This window comes from Hypanus sabinus, chromosome 23 (assembly GCF_030144855.1).
Source record: "Hypanus sabinus isolate sHypSab1 chromosome 23, sHypSab1.hap1, whole genome shotgun sequence".
NCBI lineage: Eukaryota > Metazoa > Chordata > Chondrichthyes > Myliobatiformes > Dasyatidae > Hypanus > Hypanus sabinus.
In genome coordinates this window covers 23,865,038-23,891,535 of record NC_082728.1, presented here as the reverse complement: position 1 = coordinate 23,891,535, position 26,498 = coordinate 23,865,038, and the positions used below count along the sequence as shown (strand labels likewise).

Below are 26,498 nucleotides of genomic sequence, written 5' to 3'. Positions count from 1 at the left end.
GTGGGGACACACTCACCAACAACTGTTTCATGAAGTCCATGACAATCGAGGTGTAATCAGTCAGATCCTCTGATGAGTCCTCGGACACATCCCAGTCCACCACTCAAAACAATCCCATAGCTACTCCTTTGCCTCCCACGTCCTCCTCTTTGTTGCCTGCACCCCTGGAGTGATGCTCTTTAACATCTATCTGCATGCATGGAGGAGGACAGCCAAATGATCAGATTTCCCAAAATGCAGTCTCGGGATGGAACAGTAAGTATTTCAGATCGTAGTATAACAGTGAAGAGTGTGTTGGGATCCTCTGTTATCTTGATAACTGGGCAGAGAGTTCTTCAAACAAGCTTAATTGAAGTTCCAGCACTGACCTGAAAAGCATCCAGGAGCAGGCTGTTTCTTGTTTACTGGTTAGGGAACTCCATTCACAACACTTCAGATTCAGTGGACTGAATGATCACCTCTTACATGAGGAAACAAAAAATAGCAGGAAAAGGTCACTTAGGTTCTTAAAAACCTAGAAATATTCTTGTGCCCGTTGCACCATTTAATAAGATCATAGTGGAATTTTAGAAGATAATATCTAAATCTTCCTTCTCTCCATAACACTTCTTATAAAATGTTGGATGTACATCATTTAGTCCTTGAGATTTATTAGCTTGTATGCTCATTTCTCTATAATAACATGAATATGGTGTATAAAATATACCACCACTTTATATTGTACTATTCAGCTCACTTTTAAAACGAGAATTTTTTAAAACTGAGCAGTGCAGGCTAGAATAATTTTTTTTCGGACTTTCAAAACTATGAGGAACAGTATCCCTAAAATTTGCATGTTTCAATCATTTGCGGTAGTTCAACACATGTGCATTTTAAACTTGAGATCTTGTTCACAGCTGCAAGCGTTCTTTTTCTGCAACTACAAGGTATACTGATTTCATCGATAAATTGTTTTCACTAATTCCAACATCAAAATGACAATCAAAAAACCACTTCAACAAACTCAGAAGAATGACTGATTTTTGACACAGTATGGAAGTACTGGTGGTTACTTATGGTTCACAGCACCTTAGCCATCACATTATGAAGAGAAAGAACAAAGGTACACAAAATATTGAAAACTGGATACCACTACAAGCTTCCATTCCCAAATAAGACATAATACAAGTACTTTTTTTCCTCTTCAATTAGAAAAGCATGCAATTCCCATCCAGGAAAGTCAGGATAAGCCATGTGAAAGGATTTAGACAATTAACATAGTGACAATTACTGCCAAAAAAGCTCGTACAATTATCACATTAAACATTACTATCATTGAGTTAAAGATAATCAATATTTTGTCTCATCAGGACTAGTTAATTTGGTAATCAATTATTGTGACAGCCCCAATGTTAAGATAATCCCCAGGATACATGTTTTACATTTGCTCTTTTGAATGCAGAATTGGAGTATTTTTACATCGGGAAAAACAGGACACAGATGGTGAAGGTCAGACCTGGGTCACATAGCACCTGCTTAAAAAGACCTTGCTGACAGGCTCTTGTTGAAGCAGGTGCCCTAAACCTAGCTCTATTTTGTAGACTTTGTACTTTAGAGCAAATTTAGAATTACTAATACCTCCAAACCTCAAATATGATGGTGGTTCTAATTTGCAAAAGCTATTGGAATGTCAAAAGAACTGAGATGTTGATATTCAGTATTAACTAAAATAAAAATCATGTTTCCTGAACATTTCAGAAACAAAATTCAGTGACTAAAAGCAGTATTTCAATTTGCCTTGACAGTGATAAACTGACAGAAAAATAGGAGGGCAGGATTTGAAATATCCAAAAAAAACATTAGAATTTGTAACGATTTTGGGATGGGATATTCAAAATCTGATTATTCTGTCTGTGGTGATAGAATTAATAGGCTACAACTGTTATTGAAACTTCAAAATCTGCACTGAGATAGATCAAACAGTACATGATGTGCAACTTTTATAAAATTAGTTTGATCAAAGATTTCAAATCAGCAGTCTTTTTCCCTACTTTTAATTTTGGTGGATCCTGCTGTTGCACCTTTTAGAATAATCATGAGCGTAAATTGTCATTTCAACTCTGTAATCCGACCCTCTCCAATAACCTTTCACTATTTAATTACTGTTTAGCTATTTTACTTCTGAAATACTCAGACTCCTCTTCCACTGCCTTTTGAGCAAGAGTTCTAAAGACTCATAGCACTCAAGGGGAAAAATGCTCCAGCCACTTTAAACGAGTGACCACTTATTTCTGAGAGAGCAACTCCTAGTTCTAGATATCCAACAAAAGGTCAAGATCTCTCCTTTCAGGAACTTCAGGATATTGTATGCTCCAATCAAAGTTAGGCTGAGCATGTTTAAATCAATTTGTGGACATTATTACAATGACATGTAGCTGAACAGCATGTTTCACACTATTGGCTTAGCTGATTTTGTTTAGAACAGTTTATCAGTGCACTCCTGGAACAAATAACACTTGAAAACCACTAGCACAAAATCGGAGTCACTGCTTCACCTCAAGGAAACAATTCCTATAAAAAGCAAAAGGCTTGCACAAAAATATCAAGAGCAGAATCTGCACATGACTTTCATGAATGCAACACAATGGCTACAGACAAACCCATTTTTGAGTAGATCCTACACTCATTAATGCTCATGTTTAGAAAGGAATTTCCCTATCATTCACCATTACAGCGTATTTACTTCACTGTTTGCTGAAGAAAATTAAAACTCAAATGCAGGAGAGTACGCAAAACAAAATTTAATGCATCCTATCCTTCACTGAAATCAATATCAAGGTCATCATACTATAAAACCAATGAAACAACTCACACAGACACACACCACCTGGGAATAATAACTAGACAACCTTTAGGCAGGGAAGTAAGGGCAACCCAAAATATTCATTGTGTTCTTATCATCATCTCAAAACGATTGTTTGCATACTGATTAATTTATTAATGCTTAAAACTGCATGATAAATATTTCATTGATGCACAAATAACTAAACTACAATTAACAAATTATACAGATTGCAGCCAAGTTTCACCTCAGATTTTACTTTCCAAATAAACAAAAATAGACAATTAAAATGCAAAATCAGGTGGATTGCAGCCTATATCACATCGTTTTAAGGTTTACTCAATCTCAGGATTTCTAATTGAATGCCATACAGTGGTTTATTGATAACCTACATATTACTGATTACTTTAAATCTCTTGTATAATTTTACTTTGTTCCAATGAAACTCAATTTATATTGAGGAACAATGGCTCATCTTTCAGCAAATCACAATGCAACCTTTCAAATTCTCAGCGTCATACAGCCCAGAAACAGGTTCTTCAGCTAATGGCCTGAAGTCTGCACTACCCATCAAATATCCACATAACCGCCCACACTTCCATCAACTTCTCCCACATTTAATCTCCGACATATTAAAGGCAATTTACAGTGGTCAGTTTACTTGCCAACCCACACAAGAATGGAGACGGGCTAACCCCTATTGACATCAATGGATCTGGGATTGAGAGGGTGAACAGCTTTAAGTTCCTAAGCATCCACATCACCGAGGACCTCCAGTGATTTGCACACACCAGCTGTGTGGTGAAAAAGGCGATTGACGAAGTTTATTATGGGTCCCCAAATCCTAAGAACTTTCTACAGGGGCACAATTGAGAGCATCCTGACTGGCCGCATCACTGTCTGGAATGGGAACTGTACCTCCCTTAATTGCAGGACTCTGCAGAGAGTGGTGCGGACAGACAATGCATCTGTAGTTGTGAACTTCCCATGATTCAGGACGTTTACAAAGACAGGTGCGAAAAAAGTAATTATTATAAATTACTATGATTGTACATTGTACATTTAGACAGAAACGTAACATAAAGATATTTACTCCTCGAGTTTGTGAAGGATGTAAGAAATAAAGTCAATTCAATTCATCTTTGAGACATGGGACCAAATCCATGTAATCACAGGGAGCATATGCAAGCTCCACACAAACAGCAGAAGTCACGATGGAACTTGAGTTGTGAGGCAACAGCTCTACTAGCCGTGCCACAAAATTTCTGATGACATGGCTTTTCTTATTTATACTCCTTTCAATTTTTATCAGGAAAATTGGGTTATGTACTAGGCAACGTGCCAAAGAAGAGCAGGGTGAGCTGCCTCAATGACTATGGCCCAGTTGCTCTCACATCCACCGTGATGAAGTGTTTTAAGAGGTTGGTCATGACCAGAATCAACTCCTGCTTAAGCAAGGATCTTGGACCCACGGTCTACAGTGGATGCAGTCTCACTGGCTCTCCTTTCGACCTTGGATCACCTAGACCAGGGGTCGGCAACCCACGGCTCCGGAGCCGCCAGCGGCTCTTTCATCTTTGTGCTGCGGCTCCCTGTGGCTTTGGAAAATAAATGATGAGTATTTAATTAAAATGTATTTTATGTTAGTTTGTTAGTTTTTGAAATGTAATTCTAAATTTGAAGATTATGGTGATCTTGTACAATCTAAATAAAACGTGTTTTTTGTCGCTATTAATATACGTCACCACTACCAATGCCTGGCACCCGCCAGTGCGCGATTTCTTTAATTTTTCGATCCAAGGTAGGCTAACTATGGAGAATTCTAAAAAAAGAAAAGTGACTGCAGAAAACAGAACATTTAATGATACGTGGGCAGATTCATTTGCTTTCAGTGCTGACGAGACTGGTTTACCGGTATGCTTAATATGCAATGAGAAACTAGCAAACAACAAAAAGTCAAAAGTCGCAAGACATCTCCAGAATAAACACGCAGCCTTTGCTCAAAAATATCCGGATGGAGATGAGAGAAAAAAAGCCGTTTCGGAACTGATGCGGAAGGTTGATCTGAGCAAAAATCATTTCAGGAAGTGGATGAAGTCTGGAAAATCAACTACATATGCTAGTTTTGTTGCCACTCAGGAAATAGTCAGGCATGGGAAGCAGTTTACAGATGGTGAATACAGATGGTTAATTTTATTAAGATTTCAGAACATCTATTCACGGACTTTAAAAACAAGAGTGAAATTGTGCACAAAATCAGGGATATGCCCCTCTCTGCAAAGACTGTCAAAGACAGAACCATAAAAATGGCAGAAGACATCACAAGACAGCAAATTAAAGACATCAATTCAGCGGTGGCCTACTCAATTGCCTGTGACAAGTCTAAAGGCAAAGGTGATATTGAATAAATAGCGCTGTTCTGCCGGTATGTAAACTCTGCCGTGCCACAGGAAGAAATGATTAAGTTGATACCTCTAAAAGGCAGAACACGGGGGGAGGACATCTGTGAGGCTGTCTTGAATTGTTTAAAAGCCAAGGGAATAAAGACCACCCACCTGGTGTCAGTAGCTACTGATGGGGCACCAAGTATGACAGGAGCGCACAAGGGATTTGTGGCTTTACTGCAGAAGTCGCTGAACAGAAAGCTGCTGACTTTTCACTGCATCTTGCACCAAGAGGCACTGTGCGCTCAAACATTTCCTCCGGAATGCACAGAAGTAATGGATGTTGGCATTCAGAATGTCATTAAACTAATGGCAAAAAGTTTAAATCACCGTCAATTCCATTTGTTACTGGACGAGCTGGAAAGCGCATATTCTGATCTCCTGCTGCACAGCAAAGTCCGGTGGCTGTCAAGAGGGGAGGTGCAGAAACGCTTTGTCTCGTGTCTGGAAGAAGTGGAAGCTTTCCAGGGCAGCAAAGGGCTCACCTTTCCTGAGCTGGAACAGCCAGAGTGGCTGGAAAAGCTACACTTCATGGTAGACATGACAGCGTACCTGAACACGCTGAACACAGCTCTTCAGGAGAAAGGACGCACAACCCTGCACATGTTGGAGGATGTTTTGGCATTCGAGCGCAAGTTGACAGTGCTTGCCAGAGATTTACAGAAAGGCACATTGTCTCACTTCCCCAATTTGAGAGAGTTCAAACAAGCTCACGACATGATAAATTCGGAGTATTTACATTCTTCAATCATCGCAATGTAAACATCGTTTGGGAAACACTTCTGTGAGTTCAGAGAGGAAAAAAAACACATTATTCTTCCCGGTCACACCCCTAAGCATCGATCTATCCTTACTGAATACGAGTGCATTGGCAGGTGTGAGTCAACCTGATCTTGAGATGGTTCTGGCCGACATAACCGACAAAGACATATGGGCATCCAACTTTAGATGTTTGACAGCAGACCTTGTAGATGTTGCCCGTCAGAAGGCCGTTCTTGCTCAGAATCACAAATGGAGTGATATTGAAAACCTCCCCGAACCGGACAAACTTGTGTTCGAAACATGGAATGCTATCCCCGACATTTATGTAAACATTAAAAAGTATGCGCTTGGAGTCCTGTCGATCTTTGGATCTACATATGTATGTGAGCAGGTGTTCTCCAACATGAACTTTATTAAAAACAAACATCGTGCACGCCTCACAGATGACAGCTTGCGATCCTGTGTAAAGATGAAGGTGACGTCATACAGCCCTGATGTGCAGACGCTGTGCGCTGAGGTCCAGGAGCAGAAATCCCATTAACCAAGTATGATAAATATTTTAATTGCCTATTATTTTACGTATATTCATATTTTTTCATTGTTCAGTGAAATAGTCCTTTTATTTTTCAGGTTGACAGCTGGCTGACGTTATTTCTGGTTTGCTGCTGGCGGACAATTTAAGTTCGGCGTTTTTCATAAATACAAGAAGAAATCAAATAGACATTGAGTATTTTACTTAAAAGTAACCTTCAACCCAACGTCTTTTTTTCAGAGTTCAAGATGTTTTTGTTGCATGCAGAAATGTAATTTCATTTTCTCTGCAGGAGTTCATCGATTTCATAAATGCAACACATTATAGTTTGTTTATACATAGCAGAAAGGCAAAAAAAACGTTGTATGCAGTGTTATTTCATTTTAAATGTTAAATGGGTTTTGTGGCTCCCAATGTTTTCTTTTCTGTGGGAAACGGGTCCAAATGGCTCTTTCAGTGGTAAAGGTTGCTGACCCCTGACCTAGACAATAGCATCATCTACATCCGGCTATTGTTATTGATTACAGCTCAGTGTTCAAGACAATAGTACCTTCAGTTCAAATGATCCTGGTTATTATCAGAGAACATATATAGTATACAACTTGAAATACTTAGTCTTTGCAGACATCCACAAAAAGCAGAACACCAAAAAATTAATAACAAAAAACCTAAGAACCCCACTCCCCCATGCAAGCAGCAACAAAGCATCATCAACCTGACCCCAACCACTTCAGCAAAAAAGTGTCGGCTCCCACCACCCACCAAGCAATAGCACAGCACAAAGCGAGACCATGACCTGCAGTCATCAGAAACAATTGTTTACCCAACAGTTCGACATGCTCCAAAAACCTCCAAAGCCTGTGCCTCTGTACCTCCCTCTGCAACTGGATCCTCAACATCCTCACTGAGAGACCACAGTGTGAATCAGAAATAATATCTCCTTTACCCTGACCATCAGCCCTGGCACACCTCAAGGATCTGTGCTTAGTCCTCTGCTCTATTCTCGCTACACAAGACCATCAATAATCAAACACCATCAATAAATTTGCTGATGAGAACTATTATTGGTAGAATTTCAGACGGTGACGAGGTGGTGTACAGAGCTAGACAGATCAGCTGGTTGAGTGGTGCCACAACAACAGTCTTGCACTCAATGTCAGTAAGACTAAGGAAGTGATTGTCGTCTCTAGGAAGGGGAAGTTGAGGGAACACACACTAGTCCTCACTGAGGGATCCCCAGTGGAAAGGTGAGCAGCTGAAAGTTCCTGGGTGTCAACGTTTCTGCAGATCTACCCTGGGCCCAACTTATTGATGCAGAAAGTTATAAACTCAGATAGCTCCATCATTGGCACTGGCCTCCCCAGTATCAAGGATACCTAAAAGGCAGCATCCATCATTAAGAACTCTCATCACTCAGATCATAACCTCCTCTCATTGCTAGCATCAAGGTGGTACAGGAGCCTGAAGACACACCCGTTTTAAGGACAGCTTCTTCCCCTCCATCAAATTTCTGAATGGACAGTGAACCCATGAAGGCTACCTACTCCTTTTTGCATTACTATTTAATTCAAGTTTTAAGATATACTTATTATTGTAATTTATAGGTTTTTTATTGTTATGCAAGGTACTGCTGCTGCAAAACTAATTTCACAACATATGCCCGTAACCCGATTCTGAACTAGTTTATTTGATACTCTTGGGTATGAATGCTGGAAATCAGAATGCTGACATTTTCTCAATTATGCTCTCAACATGTGTCCAACAAATAGTTCTGTGTTAGACTAAAACTGTAGATGTTGCTTGAGAAAGCCATGCCTCATTCCATCTCCATTTAGCAGAGGGGAACTGCCACAGTGGAAGGAGCATCTATTAGATTTACTTCTTTTGACTTAAATTTAGTTAAATATTTTGGTTGCTCTTAAGTGCTCTAATTAATTTAAAAAGTCTTTGTTTTTATTTACTAATTGATTAGCTTGCCAGGGTCTGAGCATTTTTTTGAGTTTCTGACTGTCAGAAGGTGATGCCTCACCTATACTGCTGAGCTTAGCAACTCATTAAGGACCTGCACGCATTTGTCCAACAAATTCAAATCTAATGTAAATTAGGTTGATTTAGCTCTTGGCTTGTGGATTAGTTGCAAGTTGGCTCTGGAAAATTCAGGCCATGAATCGAGTGAAAATTGGCAGAAAAAAATAAGCTTCTAATTAAATATGCAAATTTGACATTGTTTGCAATTTGTGTACATTTGCACACGTATTAATCCAGCATTGCCAATTTAAGGATGCAAAATGTTCAAGTCAGTGAAACTGACTTCAAGAATCAGGACATTTAAATCCATGCATCTAAAATTGTTCATGAATATTTTCCAACATCTGAAATTGTCAAAGTATAGTAATCTATTGCTTTGTCCATTAAATACACACCATTTTGCTTCAAAGTAAAAACATTTTGACATTCTAGAATTTTCTTTCCGTAACTAAAAGCATTTTCAACTAATAAGTGATCCATAGAGCTCTTTTGTTCCCCTAAGCACTTATGTTTATAACCTCGCCTGATTTTGGTTTAATTTAAATTAACAAAAAACCAGAAAAAGTAATACTTATTACAGTGTAATATTCACAAGTCCATAGTGTTGCAACGTACCATGAAATTATATTTAATCCTTTATAATTCAAGTATGGAATGAGCAGATCATAATTCAAGTTTACAAGGTGAAAAATTTAAAGAAAAACTAGCAGTTTCAGACCATAATTGCTAATGACTATTTGAGAGAGAATAAAGCACATAAAATTGTAACAACTCCTATTTAAATTGAAACTCTGCTCAGTGCAAGTTGCTTAAAAGGATAAAAATCCAGGGATTATTCCTGGAAGATTAGAAATTGATGCCAGAATAACTTTATTAACTTCAGCATGCTATACTAGCAAAGTCAGGAAAACAAATTTTGGTTCAGTCAATATACTGATCAGCTATTTCATACTGCCTTTTCCCCATACTCACTTAGCTATATTTTTCCTTTCCTCATCTCAAAGATTACACTGTATTAACCAGTTCTGGTTTTAACAACTGAAGTACAGAGCTTCATTATCAACAACACTTCTTGTAGAGAGGGTGGGCTGTTGGGAGATGAAACATGACTGCTAGTTTTTAAAAATATTCAACTATTATCAAAGATGATATCATTGTCAATAATGTTGCATTCAACAGTTTTCAATTTTCTCTCATTCCTTTTTAGGAAGCACTACTCAGTCAGTTCAATCATGAACAGTGTATCAGAACCCATAAATAATCAATGAATTAAAATCCAACATACTGGTTTTCCCCACAAACTTTCTATAGGTTATGTTCAAGTTAATGTTCCAAAACTGCAAAAATGCAACAGCTATCCATATAGATTGCTCATTTTTCCCAATACTTGAATTGATCACAAAAGTTTAAACATCTCACAACCACCAAGGTCTCCCTCTCTCCTCTTACCTGAGATTTTCTGCTGGGCATTAATGTCATTTTGTAACTTCTCAGGGTTAATGTCCTGAAGTGGCTTTTCAGGTGTGACAAGCTGGTCATTTGTAGCAGACAGAGTAGAAAATGTGCTGATCACCAGAATAATGAGACCAGTCCAGAGAATAACCTGAAGAAATTCAAAGATAAAGCTATATAGTATTCAACTTCGAAAACTGAAGATTTAAAATATCTAGCAGTTATAGCTTAATCATTAATAATCAATGATGACTATCAACTATGCAACTAGAGGGTTTTGTTCCTAAAAGGTCCTTTAAATATCAGCAAAGAAACATGAGGAACATGAAAATTTGTCTAACACCCAACTTTTTTTTTTAAACTTTTTTTATTGCATTTTTCAATGATTACAAAATATGAAAAAACAATATATATAACCCTTACCCCCTCCCCTTAACCCCTCCCCCCTAACTGCCCTATAGAAAAAAAAAAGAAAGAAAGAAAGAAAGAAAGAAAGAATGCCTGGTTGTTGGAAGATCTCCACATGCTCCATGGAATTCGTAATAACTTTAATATGTATATTTATTTCTTTCCCCTAATAACCAATTGTTTCATCTTCAGAGCATCTATATATTTAATCCTGTCTTTTGTAAATAAGGGCTCCAAATTTTCAGAAATGTTTCATATTTCATAACACCCAACTTGATGTAAACCAATTTACCACAGGAGATGATCAAAATATTAATTCCATTTCCAGTAAAACTAGATCCCAGCCCTAGCTGTATGCTCACTTCTACTCTAAAACTTCATATTCTGGACTAATAAGTGAACCAGATTGAATTACCAGGATTTCAAATAAATTAGATGCTAGGTAATCAGAATTTAATTGTATTTATGGTGTATTAACATAAGTATATTCTTTAGCTACCTAAATGACTGCCCAATTCTGAATTAACCTCTTGAAATGAGCAAACCAATGTTTTTAACAACCAAATGAAGATCAAATAAAAACTGCGGAGCTACAAATCTTAAAAAAAATAGAAATGCTGAAAGTATTCAGGTCAGACTACATCTGGCTCTGATGACAGGTCTTCAACTTTAAATGTTAATTTTCTTCCCTCCCCATAGATGTGCCCTGGCCAGCTGAGTATTTTCAGACTTTCCTGTTTTTGCTTTAAGAAACAGACTGAATTGTATCTCACTGTTTGAAACATAAAAAAGCTCAATATGGCTTCTGACAATGCATCACGGTCCCAGATTCAACACCAATATCAGCTCTGGAGTTAGAGAATTATATTGGACTGAAACTAGTTCCAGGGAGACAGGAAAGAACAGGCTTCCTATTATTCCAAATAATAATAAACCACACACTAATCACTTATGAATAAATTGCATTCAAATTCACTTGGTAATCAAACTACATTTTGCACACTTACTTTTAAAGAAAACAAAAAAGCTAAGACAAATTGTTATACAAAGCCTGGCATTTTTAGCAACATGTGAAAAATGCTGGAGGAACGCAGCAGGCCAGGCAGCATCTATGAAGGGGTATGCACAGTTGATGTTTCAGGCAGAGACTTTTCATCAGGACTCATTTATTATCCAGCATTTTAATTAGTTTTATCTAATCTTTGGTAGATTTACTTCAATAACAAAAAAATTACTTCACTCATGTGCAAATCTTGACAACGTGCTTGAAAATATATAGTTTGACATTTATTACAGGTTTATCAAAAAGAACATCTATGTCAATTTGGTTGTGAATTCTTTGAGTTGGAAGTGCTTGCAGGTACAATGAGCTAGATCTTCCACATAAACAAATGTGCAAGAGAGGTTACTGGAGAACAGAGACTCAATCACACCGACTTTGAAACAGCTGCAATCTTCTCTCACCTCAGAGTCAGCAAGTTCAAATATATGACCTAGTCTGACTAATCAGCACTGCACTGGCAAATGTACTGCTCTTTCAAGAAGATGCTAATTGGAGGTTTCATCTACCATCTCAAGGGAACAAATAAACTAATTTAAACAAGATCCACATTTGCCAAAAACTAAGACAAAATAAAATTGAAACAGTAAGATAATGTTCTTCGCTAAGCAGAGCACTTTGCCAAACACCATTCAGGCCACTGGATGTAAACCCACAGGACTGCATTATATCACAGCGATTAATAAAACAGTTTATTAATTGAGTTAATTATAATTTATTAATCACAATTAATACATTTACTGTTAAATTTATTGAATATACAATTATAAAATTTGGTAATTTATAAACTATAGACAAGAAAAGCACAAAATTAGTCCAGTTCTTCATTAACAGCCAGCAGGTCCTTGGGGAACTATCAATTTCTAGTTTTGTTAACTATGCAGAAGTCTGAGACTCTAATCTAGATAGACAGTGCAAAAACAAAGCCATTTATTTAATAGTATGTTTAATTTTCAATTTTTGTATGTATACCTACAGCACTGTGCATACGTCCTAGATAATGCACAGCCGAGACTCCAAGCAAAATCATTTGACTGCAACAATTGGCTTATTAATCATTATAGAATGTCTCTCTGGTACTTCCCACCTCCCTTTTCCCAACCATGATTCCTCTCTCCCTGCCCCTTCCCACAATCAGTCCATAATAGAGACCCAAATCAGAATCAGGTTTATCATCACTCACATGTCATGAAATTAGTTTTTTTTCCTCACTGCAGTACAGTGAGATTAGACAGATAATCTTCCTGCAGGTTCTTTTCACCCCATTAGAGTTTGCTCTTTGCTTTTATTGAAGAATTTGCTAATTGTTTAGCTCAAATGAAAGTGATCTCTAGTGGCCATCTTGCACACTAGATGGCTACATCATCATCCAGCATTGCAAGGTTCTTCTTTTAGATGTCAATAGTGGGCCTTTCCAAAGAGCTAGCTCTCTATATTAAAAAAAAGTGCTTGGGAATTTCTCTAATCATTCACTACAAATACACCCAAATCATCAAAATTTACAATATTATCCTTCCAAACTATGTGAGAGTACATTGTACATGGAAGCTACTTAATTCCATTGCTCAAATGAAGTAGAATTCAGATTTCAGTAACTTACTATACTTTGAGGGCCACTGAATCCTTGCAGGTTGAGTTAAGAAACTGCAAGAGTGTAAGGACCCTGATGGCAGTTCTATGCAGGCCTCCCAACAACAGCTGGGAGGTGGACCACAGATTACAACAGGAAATAGAAAAGGCAAGTCAAAAGGGCAATGTTATGATAATCATGAGAGATTTCAACATGCGGGTTGATTGGGGAAATCAGGTTGGTAAAGGATCTCAAGAGAATGAGTTAGTTGAATAGCTAAGAGATGGCTTTTTAAGAGCAATTTGCCGCTGAGCCTACTAGGGAATCAGCTACACTGGACTAGGTGTTAAGTAATGAAACAGAGGTGATTAGATAGCTTAAGATAAAAGAACCCTTAGGAACTTATGATCACAATATGATTGAGTTCAACTTGAAATTTGATAAGGAGAAAGTCTAACATAGGATTATTTCAGTGGAGTAAAGGAAATTACAGTGGTATGTGAGAGGGAGATGGCTGCAGTAAATTGGAAGGAGATGCCGGCAGGAATGACAACAGAGCAGCAATGACTTGAGTTTCTGGGGGAAAATGAGGAAGGTGCAGGATGGATGTACTCCAAAGACGAAAAAATACTCATGTCAAAATAGTACAACCGTGGTTGACATGGGAATTCAAAGCTATAGTAAAAACAAAAGTGAAGGCATACAATAAAGCAAAAATTAGTGGGAAGCCAGAGGACTGGGAAGCTTTTAAATACCTACAGAAAGCGCCTAAAAGAATCATGGGGTGGGGGAATGAAATATGAAAGCAAGCTAACAAACAGTATCAAAGTAGATGGTAAAAGCTTTGTCAAGTATGAAAAAAAAAGAGAAAGAAGTGGATACATGGCCACTAAAAATGAGGCTGGAGAAATGGGGACAAGGACAGGTGAGATGAACTAAATGAGTATTTTGCATCAGTATTCCCTGTGGAAGACATCAGCAGTGTACCAGATGTTGCAGGGTGTGAGGGAAGAGAAGCGAGTGCAGTTACTATTACAAGGGAGAAGGTGCTCAAAAAGCTGAAAGACCCAAGTCACCTGGACCAAATGAACTGCATCCTAGGGTTCTGAAAGAGGTGGCAGTAGAGGTTGTGGAGGCATTAACAATGATCTTTAAAAATCACCGGAGTATGGCATGGTGCCAGGACTGGAAAATTACAAATTTAAGAAAGGATGGAGGCAGTAGAAAGGAAATTATAGATCAGTCAGCCTAACCGCAGTGGTTCGGAAGATGTTGGAATCAATTGGGATGAGGTTATGGAGTACTTGGTGACACAGGTCAAGAAAGGACAAAGTCAGAATGGTTTCCTTCAGGGAAAATCTTGCCAGATGAATCTGTTGGAATTCTTTGAGGAGATTACAAGTCAGATTGATAAAGGGGATGAAGTGGATGTTGTATATTTGGACTTTCAGAAGGCCTTTGACAAAGTGCCAGACATAAGGCTGCTCACCAGTTTAAAAGCCCAAGGTATTACAGGAAAGTTACTGGTATGGTTAGAGCACTGGCTGATTGGTAGGAAGCAGTGAGTGGGAATAAAAGGATCCTTCTCCGGTTGGCTGTCAGTGAGTAGTGGCATTCTGCAAGGGTCGGTGTTGGGACCACTTCTTTTAATGCTGTATATCAATGATTTAGATGATGGAATAGATGGCTTTGTTGCCAATGATATGAAGATTGGTGGAGAGACAGGTAGTGTCAAGGAAACAGGAAGGCTGCAGAAGGAATTAGACAGATTTGGAGAATGGGCAATAAAGTGGCAAATGACATACAATGTTGGAAAATGCATGGCCACGCACTTTGGTAATAGAAATAAATGTGCCGACTATTTTCTAAGATGGGGAGAAAATCCAAAAATTTAAGCTTGAAAGTGACTTGGGAGTCCTTATGCAGAACACCCTAAAGGTTAATTTGCAGGTAGAGTCGATGGTGAGAAAGGCAAGTGCAATGTTAGCATTCATTTCAGGAGGTCAAGAATACAAGAGCAAGTTTGTGATGCTGAGGCTTTGTAAGGCACTGGTGAAGCTCAAAAACAGATTTGGGCTCCTTCTCTAAGAAAAGATGTGTTGGCATTGGAGGGGGTAAAGAGGAGGTTCATAAGAATGAAAGGGAATGAAAGAATCATACGAGGAACATTTGATAGCTCTGGGTCTGTACTCACTGGAATTTAGAAGGATGAGGGGAGATCTCATTGAAACCTTTTGAATGTTGAAAGGCCTAGACAAAGTAGATGAGGAAAGGATGTTTCCCACGGTGGGGGAAGTCTACAATGAGAAGGCACAGCCTCAGGATAGAAGGGTGTTCATTTAAAACAAAGATGCTGAGAAATTTCTTTAGCCAAAGGGAGGTGAGTTTGTGGAATTTGTTCCCACAGGCAGCTGTGGAGGACAGGTCATTGGGTGTATTCAAGGCAGAGCTTGATAGATTCTTGATTAGACATGGCATCAAAGGTTATAGGAAGAAGGCTGAGGAGTGGGGCTGAAAAGGGGGGAAAAGGATCAGCTATGGCTGAATGGTGAAGCAGACTCAAAGGGCCAAATGGCCTAATTCTGCTCCTGTCTTATGTTCTTATAAAAACTTTGCATAGAAGCCTCCTCAGCACAGCCTGGGGCCTAACAAGATGTCAAATCCATTCTACGGACAATACTTGCCATTTACAATAGGAAAGGGTCACTGCTTAGCCTGAACCCAGCTTAATTGAGGCAGCAAACATCTTGACAAATATTCCATACCTAAATGTTTCCACTTTTTGAAACTGTCAAATGAAAAGTCAAAGCTGTCAAGAAGAAATATGGCTATGATGCCATGTGCCTATGGCAAAATAATCTGGCAACATTTGCATCGAAGCTAGCAGGTAGAGTGTTGGCACACTGCTAATACATCAAGAGATATACAAGCACCTTTCGGAATACCAAAAAAGAGCACTAAGAGGGAAGAATTTTCTACTATACAATGTATTTAACATGTAGTAACAGTTTCTTATTTATAAACTTTCATATTTATTGTAGAGAAAATCTCGCATTTTCTTTATACCTACTGTGATGGAAAACACACAGTAAATGCACTCCACTCACACAAACACACAGAGATTTTTCTTAGTAATGGGATGTGCAAATGTGCATATATTATTTGTATACTGAACTTAAGGGAGATTGTTTATTTTGTAATATGATCATAACTACATTGTGGACATCATATTCTAATTCATGTATAGTCCTATATTCATTTTGTGGGTAATTAAAGATGTTATGTCTTGATGCCAAATAAAAGGGGATCATCGCCCCGAATGGTAGTTTTGGGGGTGGGGGGAGAGGAGAAAGAAGAGGGAGCTCACACTGGACAGGGAGCTACTATTGTATTTTCTGGGAGATACATTTTTGTAAATATTGGCAGGTTTCTTTTCACTGTTTTCGCTAATTTTTGTAAGTTTGAGTTTTGACACACCTAATAAACACCCTCGCACTAAAGTGCGAAGCGCCTCCAGCCATTTTTTCCTTTGGACATCAGAATTAGAATCAGGTTTATTATCACCTGCATATGACGTGAAATTTGTTAACTTAGCAGCAGCAGTTCAATGCAATATATAATACAGAAGAGAAAAATAATTAAAATAAAATAAATAATAATTAAAAAATCAATTACACCTATTGAATAGATTAAAAATTGTGCAGAAAACAGAAATACTGTATATTTAAAAAAAGTGAGGTAGAGTCCAAGGGTTCAATGTCCACTTAGGAATTGGATGGCAGAGCGGAAGTTGTTACTAAATCGCTGAGTGTGAGTCTTCAGGCTTCTGTACCTCCTACCTGACAGTAACAGTGAGAAAAAGGTATGCTCTGGGTGCTGGAGGTCCTTAATAATGGACGCTGCCTTTCTGAGACACCGCTCCCTAAAGATGTCCTGGGTACTTTGTAGGCTAGTACCCAAGAAGGAGCTGACTAGATTTACAACCTTCTGCAGCTTCTTTCGGTCCTGTGCAGTAGCAACCCGCCCCCCCCCCCCCCCCAAATTCCAGACAGTGATGCAGCCTGTCAGAATGCGCTCCACGGTACATCTATAGAAGTTTTTGAGTGTATTTGTTGACATGCCAAATCTCTTCAAACTCCTAATAAATTATAGCCGCTCTTTTGCCTTCTTTATAACTACATAGATATGTTGGGTCAAGGTTAGATCCTCAGAGATCTTGACACCCAGGAACTTGAAATTGCTCACTCTCTGATCCCTCTATGAGGATTGGTATGTGTTCCTTTGTCTTACACTTCCTGAACTCCACAATCAGCTCTTCCGTCTTACTGACGTTCGTATATCACTCCTGTACATAATCCTCGTCTTTAACATCTACACTCTTTCTATAATCCAAAGATCCTTCAGACATGAAAACTAAAGTTTAAAGTAATGTGTATTACAATAATTATTGCCTTGCAGGAAGTTTGTAACCATTCATAAAATGCTGCTACATTGGTCTTATTGAAGGAGATATATTAATGCTCCATTTGCCTCCGCAATGCTGATCTGAATTGGTTTATGGATCGGACCTCCTTACACCTTTACATGAGGTGCATGTTCCTTTTTAATCCAGATTTTTTATTAAAACCTACAACAGCCATAATTTAAAATCCTTCTAGCTATTCAAATTTCCTTTGATCAAAATCATAATTTAAAATGGCAACTGTGGGTTGTATTTAAGCTAAAATAAAAAAAAATCTCATTACTTTAAGTGGACTCAGCAGTCCACTGGTTGGATTTCAGCCCCCCCCCCCAACCCCCAAGCTATATCTTAATACATGTGTCAATGTATTTTGCAACAGTTTTCTGCATGGATGACACTTCTGTGCAGGAAAATGAAACAAAAGCTGGAACTCAGCTGTCATATAAACAGTTGACCGCTTTCTCACAGAAATACAGCAGTTGCGAAGTCAAGAGAAACATCTGGTTTTCAAAGCAGGAAACAGAAAATAACAGTAAATAATATGCCATAAAGTCTTGGTTTTCTTTTAACAATTCCTTTATATATTGTAACATGATAGATTTCAATTTATAGTTTTAAGTATTGCCAATTTTCATAAATATAATACAATTTAAATTCCCATAAATTTAATAGCCTGTTTCGGCCACACCCAAGATTGACTTAATGGATTATAAATGGCTTTGAGAAGTGCAGGTTAGGTGACATCCCAACCTAGATTCAATAAATCTTAACTGGCAATAAAAGCATACTTTCTCTTGAGGGTACTTATTTAAAAAGAATCACAGTAATTGAAGTTTTATAAAGATTGCTCCGTAAGCTGATTGTTACAGCTAAAACAGGCTGCTACATCGAAATTTCTGAAAGTCCCAATGCTACTTGTCTCCCAAATCCACCTGCCAATTAGGAAATGTCTAATGAGAAAGTTATTAGAATTATGCCAAAATGGTTGATAAATCTGTATTGATGAAAATGAGTTTGTAATTGTATAACATTATTATAAAGGACATCTATGTAACAATGTCATATTAATGTAGATCAGTGTTAATATTTGAGTATTAGCACTTTCCAAATACAAAAAAAAAATTCCCATTTAAACCAGATGTGAAAATATCTGAATTTCACTGCTGTATCTGGCACTCTCAACTAACATTCTAAAAGCAATTCATCCTGAAACACCAGCTGCAATATCAATTGTCACAGCAGGGTTGAGTGATAAGTATTTCAATTTAACATTCATTGAGAATTAACTGTAATATGAGCAAAGTGTCACTAACAAGACCATTGATACAGAACAAAGAAAAACAAGTAAGAGAATTGCATACCAGAAGATTAATATAATTTCTAACGTATGGATAAAAATCCAAATGCAGAATTAGATTCATGGAAGAAAGAATAAAATGTGAACTATGCTTCGAATATTTAGTTGTTTCAGTAACAAGTTGTCCTGGCCAGATAAAGGTACATCGTTTATAGGTAATCAGACAATCCAAACTCTCAAAGCATTGTCCATAATAGTAATGACAAGCATTTAAATGCAATACCATGACCACAGATCATCAAACTGAGGAATCCAATTAAGGAGAGCTTCCATTTTTAAAAAATGTGCTTTCTGAATCAAAAGTTTAAAAATTTCTTCAAGCTGGCACAAGTATACCTGGAAAGTTAAAGATACAATGGTTCCTAGCCCACCATAATGTTAACCTTCATATAAGCTTTTATCATCTTTTATTAGTGAATTATGTTGTAGCATTTGAAGATCAAATGCACCAAGTAAAACATGCGGGATTATGGAACAAGACCATTGACTCAATTTTCCTCCAGAGTTCCATGCAACTACCTCCCTCATAAATGGACTGCATAATTGCTAAAGGATAAATTCCTCCAATTTTTCACTAAACATGTCAACTTGAAGATCAATCAACCCTTCTAGAGATCTTACACCTTCAGATTCCCAGCCTGTTCATTCATTAACTCATCTCTTGATATCTGATACTAAGATAACAAGATAACCCAAGACTGTAAGCATTAAGTGTCTTCTCAAATGTTTTAGATCACCATTAAAACTAAATAGTCAACAAAAATAATTTAAAAGCCAATGCACTGGTTTAGAAAGCCAGTTCAAACACCCCAAACAAGAGAAACAAATATGAAAGACCCAACCCCCCACCGCCTTATTTTCACCATGGACGTCCAGTCCCTATATACCTCCATCCCCCACCAGGAACGTCTCAAAGCTCTCCACTTCTTTTGGGATTCCAGACCTAACCAATTCCCCTCTACCACCACTCTCCTCTCTCTCAGGATGAGTTCTTACTCTCAATAATTTCTCCTTTGGCTCCTCCCACTTTCTCCAAACCAAAGGAGTAGCCATCAGCACCCACAAGGGTCCCAGCTAGGCCTGCCTTTTTGTTGGCTTTGTGGAACAGTCCATGTTCCAAGCCTATACTGGTATCCATCCACCTCTTTACCTTCGCTACATCGACGACTGCACTGGCACTGCCTCCTGCACGCATGCTGAGCTCGTTGACTTCATTAACTTTGCCTTCAACTTTCACCCTGCCCTCAAATTTACCTGGTCCATTTCTGACACCTCCCTCTCCTTTCTAGATCTTTCTGTCTCCATCTCTGGAGACAGCTTATCTACTGATATTTACTATAAGCCTACAGTCTCCCACAGTACCTGGACTATTCCCACCCTGTCTCTTGGAAAAATGCTATCCCCTTCTCGCAATCCCTCCGCCTCTGCCGCATCTGCTCTCAGGATAAGAATCTTCATTCCAGAACAAAGGAAAAGTCTTCCTTTTTTAAACAAAGGGGCTTCCCTTCTTCCACCATCAACTCTGCTCTCAAACGCATCTCTCCCATTTCCCGCACATCTGCCCTCACCCCATCCGCCCGCTATCCCACTCGGGATAGGGTTCCCCTTGTCCTCACCTACCACCCCACCAGCCTCCAGGTGCAAAGTATAATTCTCCGTAACCTCTGCCACCTTCAACGGGATCCCACTACCAAGCACATCTTTCCCTCCCCCAACTTTCTGCTTTTTGCAGGGATCACTCCCGATGCAACTCCCTTGTCCATTCGTCCCCCACATCCCTTCCCACCGATCTCCCTCCTGGCATTTATCCTTGTAAGCGGAACAAGTGCTACATCTGCCCTTACACTTCCTCCCTCACCACCATTCAGGGCCCCACAGTCCTTCCAGGTGAGGCGACACTTCACCTGTGAGTCGGCTGGTGCAATATACTGCGTCCGGTACTCCAGGTGTGGCCTTTTATATATTTGTGAGACCCGACGCAGACTGGGAGACCGTTTCACTGAACGCCTACGCTCTGTCCGCCAAAGAAAGCAGGATCTCCCAGTGGCCACACATTGTAATTCCACGTCTCATTCTGATTGTCTGTCCATGGCCTCCTCTTTTGTCAAGATGAAGCCACACTCAGGTTGGAGGAACAACACCTTATATACCATCTGAGTAGCCTCCAACCTGATGGCATGAACATTTACTTCTCTAACTTCCTTTAATGTCCCCTCTCCCCTTCTTACCCCATCCCTGATATATTTAGTTCCTCCCCCACTTTTTTTCTCTCTCTCTGCCCATCACTCTGCCTGTTCTCCATCTCCCTCTGGTGCTCCCCTCCCCCTCTCTTTCTCTCTAGGCCTCCCATCCCATGATCCTTTCCCTTCTCCAGCTCTGTATCCCTTTGGCCAATCACCTTTCCGGCTCCTAGCTTCACCCCACCCCCTCCAGTCTTCTCCTATCATTTTGCATTTCCCCCTCCTACTTTCAAATCTCTTACTATCTTTCCTTTCAGTTAGGCCTGACAAAGGGTCTCGGCCCAAATCGTCGACAGTGCTTCTTTCTATAGATGCTGCCTGGCCTGCTGCGTTACACCAGCATTTTGCGTGTGTTGCTTGAAAGACCCTATATTTCACTGGAACTGAATATAATGAGCTGAGAAAAATCCATTCTTCCAAAATGATTTACTGTTCACTAACCTTTTTTTTTAAATCCTCTTACCAATCTCTCATCTAAAGCCTGATGATTTTGATTTTAAGTCTACAAAGAGAAGTGAGCACAAATTTAAACCAACATCCTTGCAATACCAAGGAAAGGACTCACTTTTGGAGATGATTTCATTCAAAAGAAAGTATCTCTGACAGGCTTGCTCTTGGTAAATAGATGGCATCCATAAAGCAATAGCTCCATAAAAATATTAAGAGCCAAGCATGGATCATGGGACTGTTATCATTCATACACCACATCAGGGCTTCATACTCCCATTTATGGAGGAAATATACTGACCCACTTGAGCTACTATAAGAATCTACTAGTTTGTTCATGTTAATCCTCAAATTTAATTACATACGCTGACATGCTAGAATTTGAATTCAGGAATCCAGTAGCAGATTTTTCCAGAAACTCTATTCGGTAGCTCAGTTTCTGAAAATAATTTGGCATTGGCATTTTAAAATTTTACCCATCTAAGCCTACACCAGATAAAGAAGCAAGGATCTAGCCACTAATATTACAGTAAACTTTATAGTTTAATTGACCAAATCAAAGAATTTTTGTACGTTCGCACAGCACACTAACAGTCAAGGATTTCATTCAGTATTAAATAGCTTTCTTAGTGAAGGTTGATTTGGTCCACCAGTAAGAAAGTTCCTTTTTTAAATAATTTCAGCTTGACTAAAACTTTAATGGTGTGCAATTTGATGTCCACAAAAATTTAAACATATCTTTGCAGTGTACAAGGTAAAATAAATATTGCATTAAACTGTGCAGAGTGGCACTGTTTGTCCCACTCCCATCAGGGAGGAGGCTACATTATATCTACAGTAGTCAGGACCACCAGAGTCAAAAACAATTATTTTCCTCAAGCAGTGAGGATGATCATCACCTCCACCTATGAACTCCACACTACTTTATTATTTCCTGTCAGTCACCTTACGTATAGCCTAGTATCACTTTATGGACACAATCTATGTATATAAGCTATCTTAAGTATTTGTATTTATTGCGTTTATCATTATTTTCTTAATCTTTTATATTTTTTGTGCTGCATTGGACCCAGAGTAACAATTATTTTGTTCTTCTTACACTTGTGAAGTCAGAGCCAAAGTAAAAGCAAAAGTGAGGGGATGTACAAGGAAGCCAAAACTAGTGGGAAGATAGAGGATTGGGAAGCTTTTAAAAACTTGCAGAAGGAAACAAGAAGGTCATTAGAAAGGAAAAGATGAAATATGAAAGGAAGCTGGTGACTAATATCAAAAATACTAAAAGCCTTTTTAAGTTTATAAAGGGTAAAAGAAAGTCGAGGGTAGATATAGGACCAGTAGAAAATGATGCTGGAGATACCACAATGAGAGATGCAGAGATGGCAGGGGAACTGAATGCGTATAATTTCACAATGGAAGACATCTGCAGTATACTGAATGTTCAAGAGTGTCATGAAAGTGAAGTATGTGCAGTGAAAATTATGGCCGAGAAGGTACTCAGACAGCTTAACGGTCTGAGGGTGGATAAATCTCCTGGACCTGATGGAATATACCCTTGGGTTCTGAAGGAAGTAACAGGAGAGATTGCAGAGGCATTAACAATGATCTTTCAAGAATCAATAGACTCTGGCACTATACCAGATGACTGGAAAATTGCAAATGTTACTCCGCTACTTAAGAAGGGTGGGAGGCAGCAGAAAGGAAACTATAGACCTTTTAGCCTGACATCAGTGGTTTGAAAACTGATGGAATCAATTGTTAGGGATGAGATTACAGAGTACCTGGAGGTACATGACAAGACAGGCCAAAGCCAGCATGGTTTCCTGAAAGGAAAATCTTGCCTGACTAACCTACTGCAATTTTGAGAAATTTACAAGCAGGGTAGACAAAAGAGATGCAGTAGATGTGGTGTACTTGGATTTTCAGAAGGCCTTTGACAAGGTGCCACATTAGGCTGCTTAGCAAGATGAGAGCCCATGGAATTACAGGGAAGTCACTAGCATGGGTGGAGCATTGGCTGATCAGCAGAAAACAGAGAGTGGGAATAAAGGAATCCTATTCTGGCTGGCTGCCAGTTACCAGTGGCGTTCCACAGGGGTCAGTGTTGGGACCTCTGATTTTTACTATGTTTGTCAATGATTTGGACTATGGGATTAATGGATTTGAGGCTAAATTTGCCAATGATACAAACATTGGTGGAGGAGCAGGTAGTGTTGAAGAAACAGAGAGCCTGCAGAGAGACTTAGGTAACTTAGGGGATTGGGCAAAGAAGTGGCAAATGAAATACAATGTTGGAAAGTATATGGTCATGCACTTTGGTGGAAGAAATAAACAGACTATTATTCAGATGGGGAGAGAATTCAAAATGCATAGATGCAAAGGGACATGGGAGTCCTTGCGCAGGATACATTAAAGGTCAACCCCCAGGTTGAGTCGATGGTGAAGGCAGCCAATGCAATGTTGACATTCATTTCTAGAGGTATAGAATAGCAGAGCAGGGGTGTGATGTTGAGGATCTAGAAGGCACTCGTGAGACTACATTGGAGTACTGTGTGCAGTTTTGGGCTCCTTATTTTATAAAGGATATACTGACATTGGAGAGGGTTCAGAGAAGTTTCATGAGATTGATTCCAGGAATGAAAGGGTTACCATATGAGGAATGTCTGGGAGCTCTTGGGCTGTATTCCCTGGAGTTCAGGAGAATGAGGAGGGAACTCATGAAATATTCCGAATGTTAAAAGACCTGAACAGATTAGATATGGTGAAGTTATTTCCCATGGCAGGGGAGTCTAGATCAAGAGGGAACGACTTCAGGACTGAAGGGCATCAATTTAGAACAGAGATACAGAAAAATTACTTTAGTCAGAGGGTGGTAAATTTGTGGAATTTGTTGCCATGAGCGGCTGTGGAAGTCACTGGGTGTATTTCAGGCAGAGATAGACAGGTTCTTGATTAGCCAGGGCATCGAAGGGTATGGGGAGAACACAGGGGAGTGGGAATGACTGGAGGGATTGGATCAGCCCATGATTGAATGGCAGAAAGACTCGATGGGCCAATTGGCCTACATCCGCTCTTATCTTATGGTCTTGTGTAGAGTAAATGACATTAAACAATTCTGAACCTTCAGAGAAACAGGTGCAGTAGGATGCAATTAAAAGCTAAATAAAATTGCAATAAGAAATATCAGCCAAACTTCTTCAATTGAAAACTAGTGAAGCATGTTACTGAACGCTGCAAAATTTCAGTTGACAGTCACATACTCCGATAACTTTAATTTTTAGTGTTTGCACAATGCATAAGTACATTGAGTTGAATTTTAAATGCTCTAAGCCCTACCTCAAAGGGGCAAGGAAAGAATTATTTTGTAATTGCAAATACTGCAGTTCATATTCTTCAATCCTACTTGACAATTTAAGAAATTAAAAATATATACTTTTGTATACATAGAAAATGCATGAATGTGTTCTGAAAGCTACAGGTCCTATTCGGTCCTTACAGTATTGTGACTGTGTCATTTAAGACAACAAAACTAGCAGCTTGGGCAAAATTTCTGGTTACAATTGCCAGAGGATAATTAAACTAGAAAAATTATGTAGGTATAAATTTACTGTGACACTGATATAATTCAGGTTATTGCAAATGGAATAAAAATGCCAGCTTTCCTTAATTGTCATCCAGTCCTCTTGAATAGAAACGCCTCAAGCAACTACAATAGATTATAAAAATGCACAGTATTTTTGTACCTCAAAACTATTCATCTCCTGTTTTTTCTTCACTCTCTCCCACTGTGAAAGTTGCTTAATTTTACACAGCCTCTCTCAGGAAGGATGAAAAAGTAATCCCGATTATGCCATTACAAGATAAACAGACAAAAAGGACATACTTTAAATGGAAGGATACACCTTCAGTTTCCTTTCTGCCACGGGGAACACTGCTTCGCTGCCGAATACTCTACATCATAAATAGACTTAATTGTTCCAATAAGAGATAGTTTTTCAAGAAGTGAAATGCTTCCTCATCAGATTAACTAGTTAATGATTTACTATGTGTTTGCATCTGAAAATTAATGTGAACTGGAGTAACATGCTTTAGAATATAACTTTTATAGGAACAGCTAAAGAAAAATACTGACTGTGTAACTGCTATGTTACTCACAAGTAAGGTACTTTATTTTTCAAAACAATTTCCCATACAAACACAATTAATAGTTTTGAAAGGAATAATGGTAGCTAGCAATACTGATGCACACAATTCAGAAGCAACAGCCAAGATGAGGATTTAAAAACACAGCTGTTACATGACAAAACTCAATACTCACTAATATAACATTAGGAAATTGAATTCTGACACCAACAATCATGTGATGTTAAAATAGGAATTTACACAACTAAAATTAAAGGCATGGCATCAGCAGCTAACCCTGAAGGGGAGGATGCAGAGCAAAAATAAACTCATTCCAGTTTCTACTCTGGAGTAGGAGAAACTAACCTGTGCAGAGAAACCATCTTTCTGAATTTTTCTGTAGATAAGGGCTGGACAAATAAAACAGATAAGACTCCCCATGGTAGCACCCGTCAATCCAAGGATAGTTTCCACTAGCAAAAGAAGAGTACAAGATGAGTGAATTATTCTTTGTTTAATGAGCAAGTACAATATAAACTAAAATAATTTTGTATTTATATAGTCTATAACTGAAATAAATAACTTGGTAACTTTAACTGAAAAACATTATTGTCCAGAACAGCAAACCATACTCTGATTTTAGCTCGTCTTGATAAATATGCAAATTATTCTGAAAATAATCTAGCCACTATTGACAAGAGCCTGAAGTGTCCTTTCAAATAAATAAAACAGCTTGCCAAAGCATCACATCAAATAAGAGTTTGACCAAGAATGAAGCAACTGATCAGCTGCTTAG

The 26,498-nt window shown here is 38.6% G+C and overlaps 1 protein-coding gene across 1 annotated transcript in view; it reads right to left on the bottom strand.

Moving 5' to 3' along the window:
- slc38a10 (solute carrier family 38 member 10) overlaps window positions 1–26,498 on the bottom strand; it is a 130,314-nt gene that overhangs the window by 44,491 nt on the left and 59,325 nt on the right. The window contains exons 10-11 of the mRNA XM_059948540.1: window positions 26,069–26,175; window positions 10,037–10,190 (exon numbers count right to left, since the gene is read on the bottom strand). Of these exons, the coding sequence (XP_059804523.1) occupies window positions 10,037–10,190; window positions 26,069–26,175 (261 nt within the window). The remainder of the gene's footprint in view (window positions 1–10,036; window positions 10,191–26,068; window positions 26,176–26,498) is intronic.